Source organism: Daphnia pulicaria, chromosome 1 (genome assembly GCF_021234035.1).
Source record: "Daphnia pulicaria isolate SC F1-1A chromosome 1, SC_F0-13Bv2, whole genome shotgun sequence".
Classification (NCBI taxonomy): Eukaryota; Metazoa; Arthropoda; class Branchiopoda; order Diplostraca; family Daphniidae; genus Daphnia; species Daphnia pulicaria.
Genome location: NC_060913.1, coordinates 10,675,793 through 10,693,403, shown reverse-complemented (window position 1 = coordinate 10,693,403; position 17,611 = coordinate 10,675,793). Strand labels below are relative to the sequence as shown.

General features: G+C 38.9%; 5 protein-coding genes across 7 annotated transcripts; 3 read left to right on the top strand and 2 right to left on the bottom strand.

The window, feature by feature from the left end:
• Positions 1 to 187: 187 nt before the first annotated feature.
• Positions 188 to 814, bottom strand: LOC124336094 (U11/U12 small nuclear ribonucleoprotein 25 kDa protein-like). Its single transcript, XM_046789776.1, has one exon. It carries the CDS (start codon positions 812 to 814, stop codon positions 188 to 190), a length of 627 nt encoding a protein of 208 aa, XP_046645732.1.
• A 6-nt stretch (positions 815 to 820) lies between these two features.
• LOC124346136 (peptidylprolyl isomerase domain and WD repeat-containing protein 1-like) lies at positions 821 to 12,303 on the top strand. Its single transcript, XM_046798356.1, has 13 exons — positions 821 to 898; positions 9,274 to 9,427; positions 9,501 to 9,603; positions 9,667 to 9,863; positions 9,936 to 10,023; positions 10,097 to 10,202; positions 10,262 to 10,480; positions 10,545 to 10,853; positions 10,914 to 11,050; positions 11,113 to 11,210; positions 11,323 to 11,511; positions 11,577 to 11,728; positions 11,796 to 12,303. The coding sequence occupies exons 2-13, from the start codon at positions 9,310 to 9,312 to the stop codon at positions 11,937 to 11,939; spliced, it is 1,860 nt and encodes a 619-aa protein (XP_046654312.1). The 5' UTR covers positions 821 to 898; positions 9,274 to 9,309; the 3' UTR covers positions 11,940 to 12,303.
• On the top strand, positions 1,075 to 3,993 carry LOC124336029 (mucin-5AC-like). The gene is made up of 6 exons (XM_046789647.1): positions 1,075 to 1,294; positions 1,366 to 1,498; positions 1,639 to 1,983; positions 2,054 to 3,540; positions 3,609 to 3,661; positions 3,740 to 3,993. The coding sequence occupies exons 1-6, from the start codon at positions 1,136 to 1,138 to the stop codon at positions 3,807 to 3,809; spliced, it is 2,247 nt and encodes a 748-aa protein (XP_046645603.1). The 5' UTR covers positions 1,075 to 1,135; the 3' UTR covers positions 3,810 to 3,993.
• LOC124344750 lies at positions 5,517 to 9,207 on the bottom strand. 2 transcript variants are annotated; one of them, XM_046798247.1, is made up of 12 exons: positions 8,970 to 9,207; positions 8,772 to 8,888; positions 8,129 to 8,704; positions 7,822 to 8,057; positions 7,550 to 7,746; positions 7,038 to 7,485; positions 6,858 to 6,975; positions 6,708 to 6,799; positions 6,521 to 6,641; positions 6,334 to 6,444; positions 6,044 to 6,274; positions 5,517 to 5,988 (listed from the first exon to the last, which is right to left on the bottom strand). In XM_046798247.1, the coding sequence occupies exons 1-12, from the start codon at positions 9,043 to 9,045 to the stop codon at positions 5,612 to 5,614; spliced, it is 2,700 nt and encodes an 899-aa protein (XP_046654203.1). In that variant the 5' UTR covers positions 9,046 to 9,207; the 3' UTR covers positions 5,517 to 5,611. The 2 variants fall into 2 exon arrangements, with proteins under 2 accessions (XP_046654203.1, XP_046654202.1); XM_046798246.1 differs by having other exon boundaries at positions 8,772 to 9,207.
• Positions 12,304 to 12,401: 98 nt separating the features above from the next.
• Positions 12,402 to 16,163, top strand: LOC124349608. Of its 2 annotated transcripts, XM_046800360.1 has the most exons (5): positions 12,402 to 12,668; positions 12,930 to 12,976; positions 13,138 to 13,346; positions 13,426 to 13,482; positions 13,548 to 15,643. In XM_046800360.1, exons 1-5 carry the CDS (start codon positions 12,570 to 12,572, stop codon positions 13,556 to 13,558), a joined length of 423 nt encoding a protein of 140 aa, XP_046656316.1. In that variant the 5' UTR covers positions 12,402 to 12,569; the 3' UTR covers positions 13,559 to 15,643. The 2 variants fall into 2 exon arrangements, 1 of the variants encoding a protein (XP_046656316.1); XR_006920300.1 differs by adding an exon at positions 15,720 to 16,163 and having other exon boundaries at positions 12,650 to 12,668; positions 12,930 to 13,482.
• The last annotated feature ends 1,448 nt before the right edge of the window (positions 16,164 to 17,611 follow it).

Sequence of the window (17,611 nt, the reverse complement as noted above, 5' to 3'; positions counted from 1 at the left end):
TCAAATTCAAAATGACACCCCGGGCGAAAATGGTTAAAGGAACCCTTCCCCCCCCCCCCCCTATCAAAAATCTCAACAAGGCATAGGAGATTTTTTTGTTTTCCTAATCAGAAAATTCTTTGGTATTATTTTAAAGGCGTTTATTTAAGCATCACAAATATTTTACACAAGTTTTTTCTTTTCTTCATTACTTTTCTTTAAGTCTTTTGATGAAAGAAACACCATCGCCGTTACTTAGAGCATAGTCTTTTATCGTGGCCATATCGTCTTTCAACTTGGCTCCATGTGCATAAAGCCAGTAGGTTTTCCAAACATATTTCCAGTTAATTCTTCGTTGGCATTGATTAGCGTCTCGACTCAAACTCAACTCGGTAGCTCGTTCAACAGCTCGTTTCAGTTGGCCAACGGTAGCATTTTGGCGAATGATAACAGGCAATGAAGTTCCGTCCTCCCGATGAATCTCTACGTGAATAGCCTGCCCATGTTCCAATGCAATCAAAGATTGAACCTCATCTAATGTGACGGCAGATGGAAGATCATTCAAAATTGGGTCGGTGGCTAACAGCGAGTCGAGAGCGTTTCTTACAAGGTCCACGACCTCTTGATGAGAACAGCCAGCGTCAAGTTCAGTCAAATCAGGAGGGCTGGTCTTTTCATTAGGACGCTGCTGAGATTCTTCAGAACTCGACGACGATCGTCTACTCCTCTTGCGATGCTTTTTTTTCGATTTCTTGGATTTACTCTTAGATCGACGATGTTTCTTATCCTTTTTCTTACGTTTTGAATGACGTGATGTAGACTCGTCGACTTCCATGTTAAACTACGAAAGTGTTCTGCTTCAAAATACTGCCCGATTCTGCTATCGCTGGATAGATGGCGCGCATAGCGGCATTCGTCTGTCAAATGCAACATGGGTTGCACTGAGCCAGCTCAGGCGCGGGTGAGCCCGTCGGCGGCACGGTGTTGAAGCGATCCAAGCGGCCATCGGCCGCAACTCGTCCTTAGCGTCAGACGACTGTTTTGAAAATAGCTCACCCCCGCCTGAGCTAGCCCACCTCTTCGTTTGAACTCTCAGGTGCTTTAATTATTCGTTTACCAAGTGCTTTCTATTTACCTTTTTTAAAGTGTGGTTGTGATGGAGAACTCTGACTGTGAAAAAAGTGATGAAGGTGATTATCTTCAAGTGAAACAAACGAAAAGTGTTTTTGGTAACTTAAAAAAAAGCCCTCTTGGGATTGGCGATGGATTGAGTGAATCAGCAAGAAAACGTCGGACATTAGCATTTAAAAAAGAGGTAATTGCGTATTTCTTTATATTGCATACTAAGTGTTGATCAATTAGTCTTGATATTTCTTGTTTGTACAGGCTGAAAAGTTATGCGAGAAGTTCAAGCTAGAAATACTGCTTGGAATTCATTCCCCTACAGCCGTTAGAAAAAGCTGGCATTTTGATGGCTATGGTGTGCGGATGAAGCAATTTGCTAATGAGACTGCTATTGGTAAGAAGATCAAGACCGACTTACAACTATTATCAAACAGTTGGTTGGTAGGTATGTAGTATACTGTTTTCATTATCACCATTCATTAAATGGTTTATTGTGTAGTATGTACATGTCAGTAATGTAATATTTTAATTTAGATGACAAGATAAACTTGCAAGAAGCGGTTACTGCATCCAGTTGCATTACTGGACCGTTTATCAGCGCTGTAGGAGAGGAAGCAATAATTGTTGCTCAGCAGCGTGGTGCCAGTAGGCAACTAGAGTTGGAAGCATTAAAGAAAAAAAAGGAGGAGAACCGAATCAAAAGGATGGGCCATGCTTATGGTCGCCAAAAAATAAGTCAAAAGACAACAAACTCAAGTTCAGGATCTTTCGCCGTAATCCCTTCACCTTCGAAATCTATTTCTTCTGGCAGCAGCTTGGTGGCGACAAGCACTTCTCCCTTTAAAGTTTCCCTGTGCAACAACATTGAAGACACACAAGGTAGTATTTAGTTAATACACACGAAAAGTGATGTTTACTGACGAATAAATGTTTAAAAAAATTTGTACAGGTGTTAAACGGAAGATATTTGATCGAACGGAATCTGACATCCAGGATGTGGTAGTAATCTCCGACCTTGACGAAGCTTTTTCTGAGGTCTCAAATGAGTTACCGCCAACTCCTCCACCTAGTAGATTATCTTTCCTACTTGCAGCTCCGACTGTCGCTATTGGAAAGCGCACTGTAACTGCCCCAGATCCAGCGACTGGCAGGAAGACTTTCTCGGCGTCCTCGGATGAAAATGTTGCTGCGTGTGCTACCCTGACAGCTCCGAATGTCGCTATTCGAGAGAAGACTATAACTGCACGAGTTCTCGCGGCCAATAGGAAGACGATTTCGGCATCCTCGGCTTCCCTGGCGGATCCATCTGTCGCTATTAGAAAGGTGTCTGTTACTCCAATTGCCCGAGTTCCAGCGGCCGGAAGGAAGACGTTTCTGGCGTCCACGGTTTCCCTAGAAGCTCCATCTGTAGCTATTGAAAAGGTGTCTCTTACTGCAACTGCCCCAGTTCCAGCGGCCGGAGGCAAGACGATTCCGGCGTCCTCGGTTTCCCTAGAAGCTCCGTCTGTCGCTATTGAAAAGGTGTCTCTTACTGCAACTGCCCCAGTTTCAGCGGCCGGAGGGAAGACTATCACATCGTCCTCGGATGAAAACGTAGCTGTCTCGGCTCCCCTGACAGTTCCGACTGTCCCTATTCGAAAGAAGACTATAACTGCACGAAATCCAGCGGTCGGAAGGAAGACGATTCCGGCGTCCGTGGCTTCCCTGGCGGATCCATCTTTTGCTAATGGAAAGGTTTCTGTAACTGCAAGTGCCCCCCTTCCAGCGGCTGGGAGGAAGACGATTCCGGCGTCCTCGGTTTTCCTAGAAGCTCCGTCTGTCGCTATTGAAAAGGTTTCTGTAACTGCAACGGCCCCAGTTCCAGCGGCCGGAGGCAAGACGATTCCGGCGTCCTCGGTTTTCCTAGAAGCTCCGTCTGTCGCTATTGAAAAGGTTTTTGTAACTGCAACGGCCCCAGTTCCAGCGGTAGGAGGGAAGAATATCACATCGTCCTCGGATGAAAACGTAGCTGTCTCGGCTCCCCTGACAGTTCCGACTGTCCCTATTCGAAAGAAGACTATAACTGCACGAAATCCAGCGGTCGGAAGGAAGACGATTCCGGCGTCCGTGGCTTCCCTGGCGGATCCATCTTTTGCTAATGGAAAGGTTTCTGTAACTGCAAGTGCCCCCCTTCCAGCGGCTGGGAGGAAGATTTCCCTGGCTTCATGTGATTCCGCTGCAGGAAAAGGGGCTGGTGCTGCTAAACAAAATACTTTACCGGTTGTTCCAACCACCGTTGCTGAAAGTGTGGCGAGTGTGGCCCACTCATCTTTCTCTGAAAAAAAAGATACCGAGCTGTCCAAGAAGCCTATCGTGACCAAGCGTAAGCGCTCGATAAAGACAAGAACCGAAGAAGAATATAATAATGGTTTATGCGATTTCCAACTGTGTTCTAAGGTAGTAATTTTTATTAAGCGGTTTACTTTTTATAAATGAAGTAACTTCTTAAACCTTTTTGAAAATAGCCCAATCAAGACTTGGTGGGGTGCGACATCTGCGATAGATGGTTTCATTTTAGGTTATAGTTTTTATTTTTTAATAATATTTATACGTTCATTAATTTTAATAGCAAATTCTCTATTTTTCCCCTATTTAGATGTGTGAAAATAAAGAAGGGTGAATACACTGAAGACCAACCCTATCTTTGCTCTGTTTGTATTAAGTAGGCTCAAGAAGACACCAACATTTGCTCACTTTCTATATTAATTTCCATACGTAGAATTTAGAGATGTCGATGGGAATAAAGAAAAAAATCCCCGTTGGTTTTATAATTGTAATGATTGTGTTTGACTGTTTGTACAGTATTGTATTATGGCTACTCCTTCTCTCAATTTCCTAAGAAAATAAAGAATTCGGAATAAATCTTTGCGTGTGGATATACTATACTGCACGTCTGTAAACATAGCACAAGGAAAAAATTATGGAATTTACGGTTTTAGTTACGCGCGCCAGACCCTCGCTAATAGACATCGAAAACTGAACTTGTCGCGTGTTCATATTTGTTAATCATCTTCCGTGTAGAGAAGCTGCTGGCATATTACACCTTCGCCAAATTGATATTCCAGTAGCTTACTAATTGCACCTAGCCGCATCTATATAGGTACTAAACGAAAACTTTATCGAAGCGGTAACACTTTGTATAGCCAATGAGGAAAATAGAACACACACACAACAACTATGCAACTCACGGCAACTCATAACGCGATATGTGTCTATTATGTAACATCCATGCTGGGCAATAGCCTATTTCGTGTTCTTCTGGGAAGAAACCTTTTCGGCGAAGCCTCGTCGACCGGCAACCACAGCTGGCGACCAACGTACGTTCACGGATCACGGTACGTTGAATATAATGCGTTTCTTAATGAAATGAAACGTTTTTTCCACTTTCGATGGTTCGGCTCGCCGGCTCGGTTTGGTTATATTCATTCGCTCACTTGATTTTCTACGACGTGTCCCGGTGTCGCAGTAGTCCAGCGCCCGAGTTTCGGCCCATGTGATCAAAATCCATAATCCGCAGCACAGCACAACGCGTCCAGTTCGGCCGTTTTGAGCAGAGTTGTAATATACAGACAATTTTAATATATCGGGAAATATTTTGTTTACTGTAATCATGAAATTGAAGTGTCTTCAAGATTGAGATCATGGCCGATAATGGTTGGCTGTACCCGGCTGTACGTTACGAACGAGATACTTTCAATAATACGTTTGAATTTATATTCCATTGCAGTCCTAGATTGGCCGTGTCCCTATATAGAGTTTTCTAGAGTATACAGGGCAAAGTCGTTGCTCTACACACCAGGCTCTGGTTTATTACAGCTTAGTCCGTGATATTATAGCTAGTCTTTAATTGTGTGCGGTTTATCTGAGACACGTAACTTCGTATCTGGAAGATAAGATAATCATGACCAAACTGTATGAATTCAATTTCGATTTTACAAGACACTTTATCGCTAGTCCAAGCACAGAAAAACTTGTGTTATAGACATGGTGATTGCAGTAATTTATTTTCATTCCTTTCAACTCTAAAAATACGTTATTGGAAACGGTCAATGGTGTTATACGGACTATCGTTTTACATAACCACGGCGTCTCTGGTAAAAATTTATTGTTTGCAGTTTTAAGATATTCACATGTTTTTTTTTTCAAATATAGTTTTCATAAGTAGCCTACTACCGTTTACATAAGTGCTACCGTTATTATGACCACACTTTTGCGGTCTGTTTCCGTAAATTCCGTCGTAATCAACAAAGAGTTGTTTCTGAATAAACCTCGTCTGAAAGTAATACCTAATACCATGTATGTTCTATCGGCTATATCTACTAATCTGTAATCTTAGAATACACGAAAGATTCAAAAAACAAATCATGTCTCTTTTATGAGCTCTTTTTATTAAGAGAAATACAGGAATGAACACAAACACAAGAAAAGTTGATGAACATTAGTGCGCAATAAAATAAGATATTTTCTTCTATCCTTCTTCCGCATCATCTTCTGTTTCACATCCGTCTTTTTGCATTTCGTCATCATCTTCTTCATCGTCTAGAAAGTTGAAAACATCTTGTGTGACGACGTCTTCCCTGTAGAATGCGGCGTAGCTTAAAGCTACTTCGCGAAGGTCTTGTAGTCGTCGAATTTCTTGAGCTTTTAGAACCACGTGAGCACGAACGATCTCATCACTGGTAAGACGGGATTTCAGTTGATTAATTTCTCCGGACAATGAGTTGATGCTTGAACAAACAGAGCTGATAAACTGCGACATTTCCCGAAAGGACAGTTCTATCTGCTCCTTGTTTCTATTTCGCATGTGCCAGTTGTCCACCAACTTAAATTTTTCTTTATACGATCCTGTTATTTAATTTTTTTAAATAAAAATTTATTTGATTTATTTCAAAATTAGTACTTCGGTTAGCTGGTTCCCAAGGGAAAATTCCCTCTTCAAAGTGGTTTAGAGTTACGAGAAAAATGGTCTGCTCTACAGACTTTTCCTGGTCCTTTTCCTGATTGCAAGATTCGGCAGCTGACTTTCGAACAGTTTTTTTGATCAGTTCGTTCATTTCTGATATCTTTTTCTCAGCCGAAGCGTACAAGGTCCCTTGTTTCCTCCTCAATTTCGTTCTCCATTTGCAGCCCTCTGTTAAGACAATGAAAATAATAACACTATTCCAATGATAAAAATAATTTGATACGAACCCGCTACAGCAGAAACTCTGTCTTTCACATTAAGCCACTCAAAGTGCAACCATTCCAATTCATCTTGTAATGTGGAAATATCTGTTCCAGCTTTCCCTTTAGATAGACTCTCTGATTGATCAGTTAAGTTAATAGAATTGATTAATAAAGAAATTGCTTATTTAAATATATCGCATCACGTAATTACTATATTCCAGAGCTTCTGCTACCAGTTCATCTTGGATGGATGGCAAATCCTCCTCTGTCAAATGGTTTGCATCTAAGAGAAATTTCAAACGATCTGTGTAAAATTCAAGTCCAGCGACGGCCTGAATAATGCGAAGGTAAATTTAAATTTAAAAATGTATTTTTATTGTATTAATTTCGCTAAACACCTTGAACATCCTGATAGTTATGATTCTCGGAATATTCCACTCTTTTCGTTCATTAATGTAAAATCCTGCGCACGTGAAAAAGTCGATCCAGTCTAACAGAATTTTAATTAATAAAATTGTTAAGTGAAAAATAAGAATTTGCAGTATTACTTCCTTCGCTCATATATTTAGTAGAGTTTTGGTATGGACCAAATATCGAAAATACACGTTCTGTCTCTTCACCCAACAACATACAAGCACCTTCCTTCCAATGACCAAAATTAAGAACCTGCAAAATCAAATAACAAGAATGAATAGGAAGATTATGGGGTTTCCATTGAATTCTATTACTTGACAATACCACCCGTGTGCTTGACCATGCACACGTGACAGAAACGGCCTCATATTTTCAGTCAGATACTTATATTGCGGCAAAAGTAATCCAATTGATTTCGCAAAATCCCAATATTGGCAAACGACGTCGTTAACCATGAACTGGGCATTCAAATCTCTGCATTTAATATGTGCTGTGAAAGTGTCACGAAATGTTTCCCCTTCTCGCATTTCAACAGCAGCATGAACAATATCGTGACCGCAAGCGGCCATCACAATACCTGTCCCCTCCAATTTTCTGTATTTGGTAGAAACTTCTCTGGCAGCAAGAAATTGAGAATTTCCACATTTGCTACTTATCGTGTTTTTTCCGGGAGGTTTTACACGATTAATTTCATCCCTAACTTTCGTTGCATATTCGTTAGAAACTATGAGCTTATCTCCAAACCACGCTTTGCCTTTCTCCCTGAAATTACAACGGAATAATTTTTAAATTTTATTATCCAATGAAGTTCGTAAAAACAACTCACTTTTTTTCCATGAATCTTCTAATGCATTTGTGACATCCGTCACAATGCAAACCAAGCGGGCAGGGCATTCCAAATTTATCAGTACAAGCTCTGCAAATACTTTTTCTTTTCCCTCTAACATTCTCATCCAACAGGTGACTGAAATATTCGTAGAGTTTACTGGCTTTATTGAACAGTCTTTTGTTTATCGTTCCCCGCTAAAAAAAGATAAAAAAGGAACACACATTAGAAACATCTTAGTAGTAGGCTAAGTACATAAAGCCAATGCTTACTCTTCCTAAATCGGCAGATATTGCTAAAATTATTTCCAGGAACTTAAATTCAGATGTTCCAGGCGTTAAGTATTTGAAATGGCGCCACATACGCAGTAACTCAAATGAAAAAAGATATTTAGTGGAAATTGGTGAACCAGGGAAATACCCTGAAACAATAAAGTCGCTCAACTCTGCTTCGCGGTTAATCGAACAGCTTTCGCAATGGAAACTAGTCCTATGCAAATTGAACCTCCCTATAAGAGAAACAAATAATATTGTTTGAAATTATTTAACAAATAAAAAACGGAAGATGCTCGAAACCGACCCTTTGGTGTGATGACTGCATGCATCTCGATAGTACCATTTTGTGACATAAATTTTTCACAGTAGTCGCATTTCGGTGAACACAATGGGAGCACAACGCGTTTAACAACAATTTGTCCTTTATGATCAAGAAATTCAGTAGGAAGCAATTGCTTCCCTGGCCGTGTTTTGGAATGTAATGATCTATGATGAAATGGATTTTGCAAGTGGATATCTTCATCACACTTTCCACAAAATACTTGATTGCAATCAATGCAATTCACTATTTCACTTCCCTCATTGCCACAGTTCTTACAACTGAATGTCTTACAGCCATGGTGAAGTTCAAAAACTTTGAAGGCAAGGGCCTCTTTGTCAGTCCACAAAAAATCAAGATCTTTCTCCTCTGACTTCCTTTTCTTCTTTTCTTTCTTTTTTAATAAGATTGAAGGATCAGCCATTGCTTCCAATTCTGAAGCAATCAATTCTTCTTTCAGTTTTTCTCGTAGTTGCTGTATATTCATGCTAGCACTTGAATGCTCCACCGGTGCTTGTTCAATATCTTCCAGGAATTTTTCGTGTAGATCCTCTTGAACTTCTGAAATAAACAAGAATACATTCATTACAAATAATTTAAATATCTAAATAGACTGTTGGCAACCAACCAAGTATGCTGCTGTTTACGTTGGATTTGTGTTTTAGATGAGAAGTTTTTTGGTCTTGTGGCTTCAGCTGCTTTTTCTGGATTTTGGCCTTCTTCTCACTTGGTTTCTTTGCAGCCCCTAGGAGAGGGCCCATGTTTAACTTGGCAATTCGTTTGGCTCGTTTTAACGCATTTCGATGCTCGGCCTCTCTTAACTTACTAGCTGCTTTTTCCTCTATTTGCTGTAGCATTTCCTCCTCATTCCGAGGTTTAAACTTACGACCCGTACGAATCATTTGGGACAATACCCTAATTAATGAAGCAGCAGATTAGATTAAACGTGACAATTATAAGTTTGACAGTTCAAACGAAGAGGTGGGCTAGCTCAGGCGGGGGTGAGCTATTTTCAAAACAGTCGTCTGACGCTAAGGACGAGTTGCGGCCATCAGCCGCTTGGATCGCTTCAACACCGTGCCGCCGACGGGCTCACCCGCGCCTGAGCTGGCTCAGTGCAACCCGCGTTGGTCAAATGTTTTCGAACCGGCAAAAGTTTGAGAAAAATGGCGGAATCAACAAGCACTAAGCGCCAACATGAGGAAAATAATTCTGAATCCGATGATGAATTCGTGGGACCTTTACCTTCTGAAGCTGTCCAAACAAAAGCCAAGAAAAAGAAAGGTTTGTTTTTCGGTGGAAAATTGATTACGAGGTTTTGAGAGTTATTTCTAATATTTGACTTATTTTTGCTTAGTTTTGGAGTTTGAAGATCTTTATTTAGACAATCTCCCAAATGTGGAAATGTATGAGCGGAGCTTCATGCATAGAGATGTTGTCACTCATTTGGTCACCACAAAGTAAATCTATAAATTTGAATGTTGTCATCACTGTGAATCATCTAAACGTGTTTTGCTCTACAGGACAAATTTTATCATCACATGTAGTATTGATGGCCATATAAAATTTTGGAAAAAACAAGAACTAGGAATCGAGTTTGTTAAACATTTCCGAGGCCACTTGGGTAACATTCAAGATGTTGGAATCAACTCGTCAGGAACATTGTTGTGCACAATATCAAATGATAAATCTTTGAAGGTTTTTGATGTTGTTAATTTTGGTTTGTGAATTGTTATTACTATCGTTTTTTTTGCTCCATAAATTTATTTAATTATTTTTTAAATTAATTTAGATATGATAAATATGATGAAGTTATCTTACATTCCTGGATGTTGTGAATGGGTCCATTCACCTGGAGACCCAATATCTGTTCTGGCAGTGTAAGAAATTTTTTTTTGTTGTACATTCTGTTTTTTGTGTTGTTTGATTCAACTGTTTAATTTTATGTTTTAGTTCTGACTCTGAGAATGGCATTATTAATCTTTATGATGGGCATGGAATTAATAAGCCTATCCACCAAATTGAAAAATTGCACACCAAGCCAGTGACATTAATCAAAGTAAGTCCTTGATAGTTAAAAATTTTAAATACCTATTTCATTATTACTTTTTTGCTCAGTATAATGCTGTGTATGAAGCGGTTGTATCCGTCGATAAACAAGGAATTCTGAACTACTGGACAGGCGAAAAAAGTGATTACGCTTTCCCAAAGAATGTTGATTTTGACTCAAAACTCGACACTGATCTCTTTGAATTTGTCAAGCAAAAAACTTATCCCCTAAGTCTGTGTTTTTCTCCGAATGGTGAGCTCTTCGCTACCTACGGAGCAGATCGAAAGGTAATAGGAATCGTATACAATTAGTATTCAATATAATAACAAATTTATATTTTGTGTTGGAAAGGTCCGAATTTTCAAGTTTGCTACGGGTAAGCTGTCCCGAGTCATCGATGAATCTATACAGCATTACACAGAGCTTCAGCAAAAGAAGGCATTGCCAAACATGGAATTCAATCGGCGTGTAGCCATGGAAAAAGAAGTTGAAAAGACTGATTGTCTTCATTTTACACGCTTGACTTTTGACGAGAGTGGTCACTTTCTTTTGGTACCAACGATGATTGGAATTAAGGTCATTAACTTGGTTACCAACAGACTAGCCCGTTTAATAGGCAAACCGGAAAACATGCGTTTTCTTCAGTTGTCTCTGATACAGGTAACTAACCTTCCTCCGTATAGAGAAATCTGTTACCTTACGTGGATCCATCATTAATAGGGTAAAGCAAGGCACAATCCAGCAGCTGTAACGCTTGAAATGGAAGCTTCAGAAAATCCAACCTTGGAGTCTATCGAACCGGACTCGACACTGTTTGTAACAGCTTTTAAAAAAAATCGCTTTTTCTTATTCACAAGGTAATTTGTTCATATGTTTCATTATTATCACTACTAACACATTTGGTGACTTTCTATTTTAGGAGAGATCCGGATGATAGTAAAGCACCTGGTACAGAGCGAGATATTTTCAATGAGAAACCTTCTAAAGAAGATATGATTGCAGCTACAGACGCCATCGGTTAGTCATAAAATCAAACTAATTTTTACGTTTAGATCACTCTGTTATACGTCGAATACGCCTACGGACGAAATACGTCTTCCTTAATTTACCTTCTTCATCCACCACGTAGGAACTCAACGCGTTTACGACACCGCCGTACTTCATACCACTGTTGGAGACGTTCACATCCAGCTATTTGGCAAAGAATGTCCTAAAACCGTCGAAAATTTCTGTGTTCATAGCAAAAACGGGTACTTTAACAACCACATTTTCCATCGTTGCATCAAAGGTTTCATGATCCAAACTGGCGATCCATTGGGTAAAGAACTGCTTTGTTGTCAAATCCTATTGGGAAAATTTACTAATTCATTTGATGGCTTAAAGGAACCGGTACGGGCGGTGAGAGCATATGGGGTGGTGAATTTGGTGATGAATTCCACCCTTCTCTTCGCCATGATCGTCCTTACACAGTGAGTATGGCCAATGCCGGTCCAGGGACAAATGGTAGCCAGTTCTTTATTACGGTTGCTCCAGCGGTAAGTTCATAAAACATTGCTACTTAATGCGATAAATTTATTGATGTAACTTTTCTTTTGGTTTCAGCCGTGGCTTGATAACAAACATACCGTATTTGGGCGAGTTGTAAAAGGGATGGAAGTGGTTCAAGAGATCAGTTCTACCAAGACAAATCCTAAAACTGATAAGCCATACAATGACATCTCTATCATAAGTGTCACTGTTAAATAAGAAACTCAAGTACAAAGGAAATTATGTTTCCACTTAGCAAGCGCTTTCCGTATACTTTGCTGTATTGATTTCTTTTTTGATCATCTTTTTTTTCCTGAAGTTGGCAATTCCTCGGGCTAAAAGTTGAATAACCCTATAGGATTAAATATTTTCATGATACTTGACAGATCAGTGTTTGCCTTGAGATATTTGTCACCTAAACAAAAAAAGAAAGGAATACTTTCATTCGTAAATGCAATTGAATTATGTGTGTACCATCTGAACATCATGCAAGGCGATAAACATTTTTTCTTTTTCGCGAAATGTTTGTTAGATGGTACAATCTTCCATTTGAACTGAAAATAAAAAGAATCTTCATTGCTCAGTTCAGTGATGGTATCTTCTTATGTTGCAAGCTGAGTAACAGCAATTAGAGAATCCACTTTGTCCTTGCAAGTACCATTTCCGGTCCTCCTAGGAGGGAAACTCGCGCGCGAAGGAAGGTATTTTGCTTGTCAGCAATGTAAGGTATTTTTCTTCTCGATGTGTGTAACAATTTATTTAAACTCTTCCTATGAGATTTACGCTTTTTCCTTAGGTTTAGAGTCGCGCAAACCATACTGCCGATTTTGAAAAGGTGTAGGCTACTGAATGAACACGGTAGAGGGCCCTACCGATTTACAAATTTGCTCATGTATAGTGGTTCGTTACAACCAACCGGTTACAACTAACAATTCTCAACATATCGGAGTAAGTGCTTATTATCCTCGACACCCCAGCCCAAGTTAATTAAAAAAATTGACGTCGACTAAATTTTTAAATTCATTTTACACTTTGCTATTCAAAATGTGCGAAAAAAATGTTTCACTGAAGCAGTCAACCGGTAGTTCAATGATAATCCTTTACTAGTCCAGCATTGAAATATTTTTTTACCTGAATCCATTTCAAAATTTTAAATCAATCCTTTGTTTCCGTAGCTTATTAAACCTCTAACCCCCTTTAACTCCTTAGTTCTTCGTGACGTCACCGTCGTTTCTTCAGATTTATGTCCGACTTTGGTAAGTTGTGTCTTGGGGCATGATTTGGCGTGTATATAACGTTAGCACTTTGAAAATAGTCAGAGCATTCAGACGCTCGTCTAGAGCCATTTCGAGTCTGTCTATATGTTTTTGCAGTTTTGTGGCGCAGCCTTAAAAGCTACTTTTTGTGATTCTTCGAGGCCAACTGGGTGTTACTTAAAAAACGACTTCTGCCCTTTGCAGTCGACTTGCAAGTACGTCAGCCGCCGACGATTCGAGTTCCTTTTAAGGCTAGAATACACTGCAAACGCCATACATGGACCTGGGGGCCTTACAAATGCTGGCTTACTCACTTTTCCAGAAACGAGTGAAATAGTAACACCCGCACCATATTTCTTGCTAAATTTACGTATTGAGCAATGTTTCTTCAATATTTATTTATTTTGTTTTTAGTAATTTTGATTTAATAATGTTTGTTCTCAATTCAGGAGCATCTGTTCCGTCTTCGGTGTCATCTGTGAGCTGCGAGAAAATCCACTATTTTGGTAATTTTGTTATTGTTTGAAATTTAATTCAACAGATTATTTTTGCTTTTCTCTACAATATTTAGGTGCGAAATGAAAAAAGATGCATGCATCCAGCAGAATTTCTACATATCGATATTTATGTAGATGCCCATTCGCCGTAGAGGGCAGGGCCTCTATGCTTGAGCTTGAGCCCGCTAGAGTTACGCCGTTTGTACTCGTTTGGTTCTCCGGTACCGACTGAGAGCAGACCACTCTCGAGTTGCAATCTGAACGGTTTTATCGAAAATAGGTGTTTTTTCCCCGAAAAACTAGGCTATTCTTTCTCTTCTCGTAATAGGTTTTTGTAAATTGCTGGCGTAAACATTTTAGGCCGAAGAAATTATTGTTGATACGACCCGTGAACGACGACTTGTGAATTGTGTAGCACGACTTCACCGTCATCCCCTTTTTAAAAAAGTTGGCAGATCTATAGGTGAAATAGGAACTTGGATCGTTTCCTTTGCAAATTCTCATCAAAAGCTACCTGGATATTTTACCATTTGTGGTATTGACTCTACAGCGTTTCAGTTTACAAAGATAATTATGGCTCGATTGTATATCTCGATTCAGCTACCTTTCCGCAATCATTGATGCGCATCGTCGCTCATTGTTGTTTGTAGTAGCTAGTTTGGCCGTCTCATTGGCGACAAAAATGAAAAAGATCTACCGTATTTTTCAACCGCAACCATCCCAAAAACAATGCAGGAGTACTGTTATGTGTTTGAAGTGGAGCGGCGCATCTGAGTAGCGGCTACACCCGATTCCGTCCTGGCTGACAGCTGATGGGTTGTTTTAATTTTCGTCCGTCATTTCAGCTTTTTTGTTTCACATTTATTTTTTAAGGCGCTTCTTGATGAGACGTAAAATGGGAAACACGGAAGAAGCAGCTGATCTGGGGCGAATAGAGAAGCGCTCTCTAGGTGTTGAACTCACTTACATGAAGGAAGGAATATAAGTAGTAGCCAAAGGGAGCCGCAGCGCATTGAAAGACACGCCCTACAACAGACTACACAAGGAGAAGGCTTTGCGCTTTTGTAGACAAAACAGATTGACAATGTATGATTAAGAAAATGATTTCACAAAGCTGAAAAATGGAAACGTCGTCAGTGCTATAATTTACTAGTTGACCTGTTAACCTAAGAGAATGAATGAGTGGTAGAATATAAGAGAGGTAATTAGAGGGATTAAAGGTGGGAGATTGAGAGGATGAGAAGGAGTGTAATGTTCCACTATATTTAACTGATCAACGTATTTAATTGCAAGCAATCAGACTGCTACATTGAAAACAGAAAAGTCAGTTAGGTTCGTAACTTTTAAGGATGTTTTCTGAAGCAAGTCGAGTTAAGTCGAGTCAAGTTAATCAGCAATGCAAGCGAAATTTAACTTACAAAAGCTATTCAAATTTTGTGATCGATTTTTTTATTGTTAACTCCTGGTATTTTAAATCGATAATAGCGCAAAGACGCGGAAAATAGGAACCGTTCAAGATAGCTTCCTACGGCGGGGACGAATACCAGTCATTTGAGCAATTGGTTTTTAAATTTGTCGTTACGTAACAAGAGAAAGATCTCGTGAGCAATTACCCTCTTCTTAATTATTTTTCTTATCTATTTTTGAATAGCTTGTGTGATACAACACGGCATCTAGCGAATTAAATGAAAACTAAACATTTTGCCTTGAGGCAAAGCGAAGAAAACAAGGTGTTTACAAAATAAAACGTAAAATTTGTGAAAGCGGTAAAAAGATCGGTTTTAATTTGGTTTTAATTTGTCGAATTGTCCGTTTTCTTTGCTACAACTAACAGAGACTAACACATTTCCCGATCCTTAGGTGAAGACTTGCACATTTCAATAGTTAAAATTGTTTCTTTAAATTCGATTTGGGGGTTTGCTCGCTTATAAATTCAGCGTTGGTGTCCAATGTCCGCCGACACACACACACAAATATTTTATACGAAACAAATTATGTCTAGCACAGATGTTTATTCCTGGAACTTTGTCCTATTTTGAATACAATTAATTATTCCGCTTGAATAAAAGATTGTTGGAAGTCATTTTTTTTTTTTAGTTACAGTTACTAACGGAATACAGCTGTTATAACGAGACTGGATAACTCGTATCCATTACATTCTGCGATACAAGTATGATATGTAAATTACGATTCTTACCATTAAAGTTATTTCATGAACGTTTCATTTTTCTGTTTGGTTATTTTAGAAAGAAGAAAAAATCTCCGATTGTTGGCCGCGTTCAGAAATGCACAAGTGTTTTTTTAAATACGACATACAGTGTTGGCGACAGAAGCCTCCCATACCTGTACGATTATTTAACCTAACGAAACTATCTTGAATCCAGACGAGATGTTTTATTCATCTAAAATGTAGAAAGACATCTATGTTTCCTTACATAGGTATGAGCCGGTAGTGCAGCTATTTTAAATAAACGATAAAATCAGTTTGAAAATGTCCGAGCTTGGAGTCAAGGTCAACTTCTTTGGCTGAATTCCCAGCGAAAGCGGATAGACGCGCATAGAGCGTGCTACATAGTACTATATATGGTATTTGCCAAGTGGCTCAAACCGTGTCTGTTCTTATAAGGTGTGATGGCGCCTCTCCTTTCCTTCGATGTTGCTTGATGCGCGTGCAATATTGGACCAGCAGAGAGCCTTCTGTTTGCAATTGTTGATTATTGGACGAATGTTTTAGACTTGAGTCTTGATTGCAATTCAATACAGGGTAACATTCAAGGAGATTCGTGAATCGACTGAGTTTTCAGAAATATATTGTCCGACAGAAGGTTACAAGGTGAAGCTGGACAGCACACTACACATCGTTCACCGTGCTGCTTAGAAAACCTGTTGCTGCATGATTAAATACGTTTTCCTCTTGTAATTTAATTGTTTATGATTGGCGGAATTTTTTGAATGCTTCAACACGACAGAGTATAGTAACTAATCATATTATTTTTGATCCATCATCCATAAGACCCCTTTTAATTTGATAGGCCAATACGGTAATGCTGATTCATTTTTACATGCACAAGCCCAAAAATAAACACACTAAAATAGGCTCTATAGTATGGGAATTATAATTAGCAAATGAGAATACATTTTATTGATGCTATTAATTATATCTAAATTATTAGTTCATGTTTGTTCGTTTCTTCAGAAATTTGTTGTTGCACAATTTTTGAAAATTAACTAGTTTAAAAAATTGGACACACAATTTTCTTTCCCTATCAATTTGTAAATGATAAACTCATATGCCGGGCTGAAATGAATTCAACGAGGTTCCATCCAAACGAATCAGCCAGGTCTATTTCGAGGGCGACCTTGAATATAAGACTGTCTAGTCGACTGTTTAGTATATAGAGATGCCCGTTTATCCGGAGGCGAAATACGGAGGTTCAATAAAAACAGCTATTTAATCGATATCAAACTAGACGTAATCTTTATTTTTTTTACCAAGGATAGGGAAACACGATTCAGGTAAAATTGAATTTCGATATTGTAGAAAATTCTTAAGATAACTATAGTTTGTTTTAGTTGGATTTTAAAAAAATCAAAAAGTATTATGGAAAAGTCCGGGAAAAGTGTACGTGGACAGTTAACAGGGATCCTTGGAAAGGCGTGATCAAGGATCTTGTTATAGGCTTCGTGACGTGACTTGTACAACCCGGTACAACAATCTCACGTTGTTCATTCAGGTCAAGATTTATCGTGTTTCGGTCAACTAGTTCAACAAATTAACAATGTGTTACGAATTAATAAGTACAAAAATGGGAAATAATGTAAGCCGAAATCATTGTAAGGTAGGAAACGTTGTTTAGAATAAAGAATATAACTTAAAAAATATTTAAATAATAAAAACAAATACGAAAGCGACAGTCATTACGAATGGTTAAACATTGCACATTATTATTTTTGCTTTAAATTACAGCCTACACAATATATTTACTGTTTAATTAAGACTAAATTTTCTTTTTGTCAACACTCATATTTGTTGAAAGTTTTCGTCATAACTTGGGAAGCTTAATTAAATTTAGTATTATTCAATAGAGTAGCTTTTCCAGCTTCTAGCGCTTATTATTCTTTTTGATTAGCAAACATG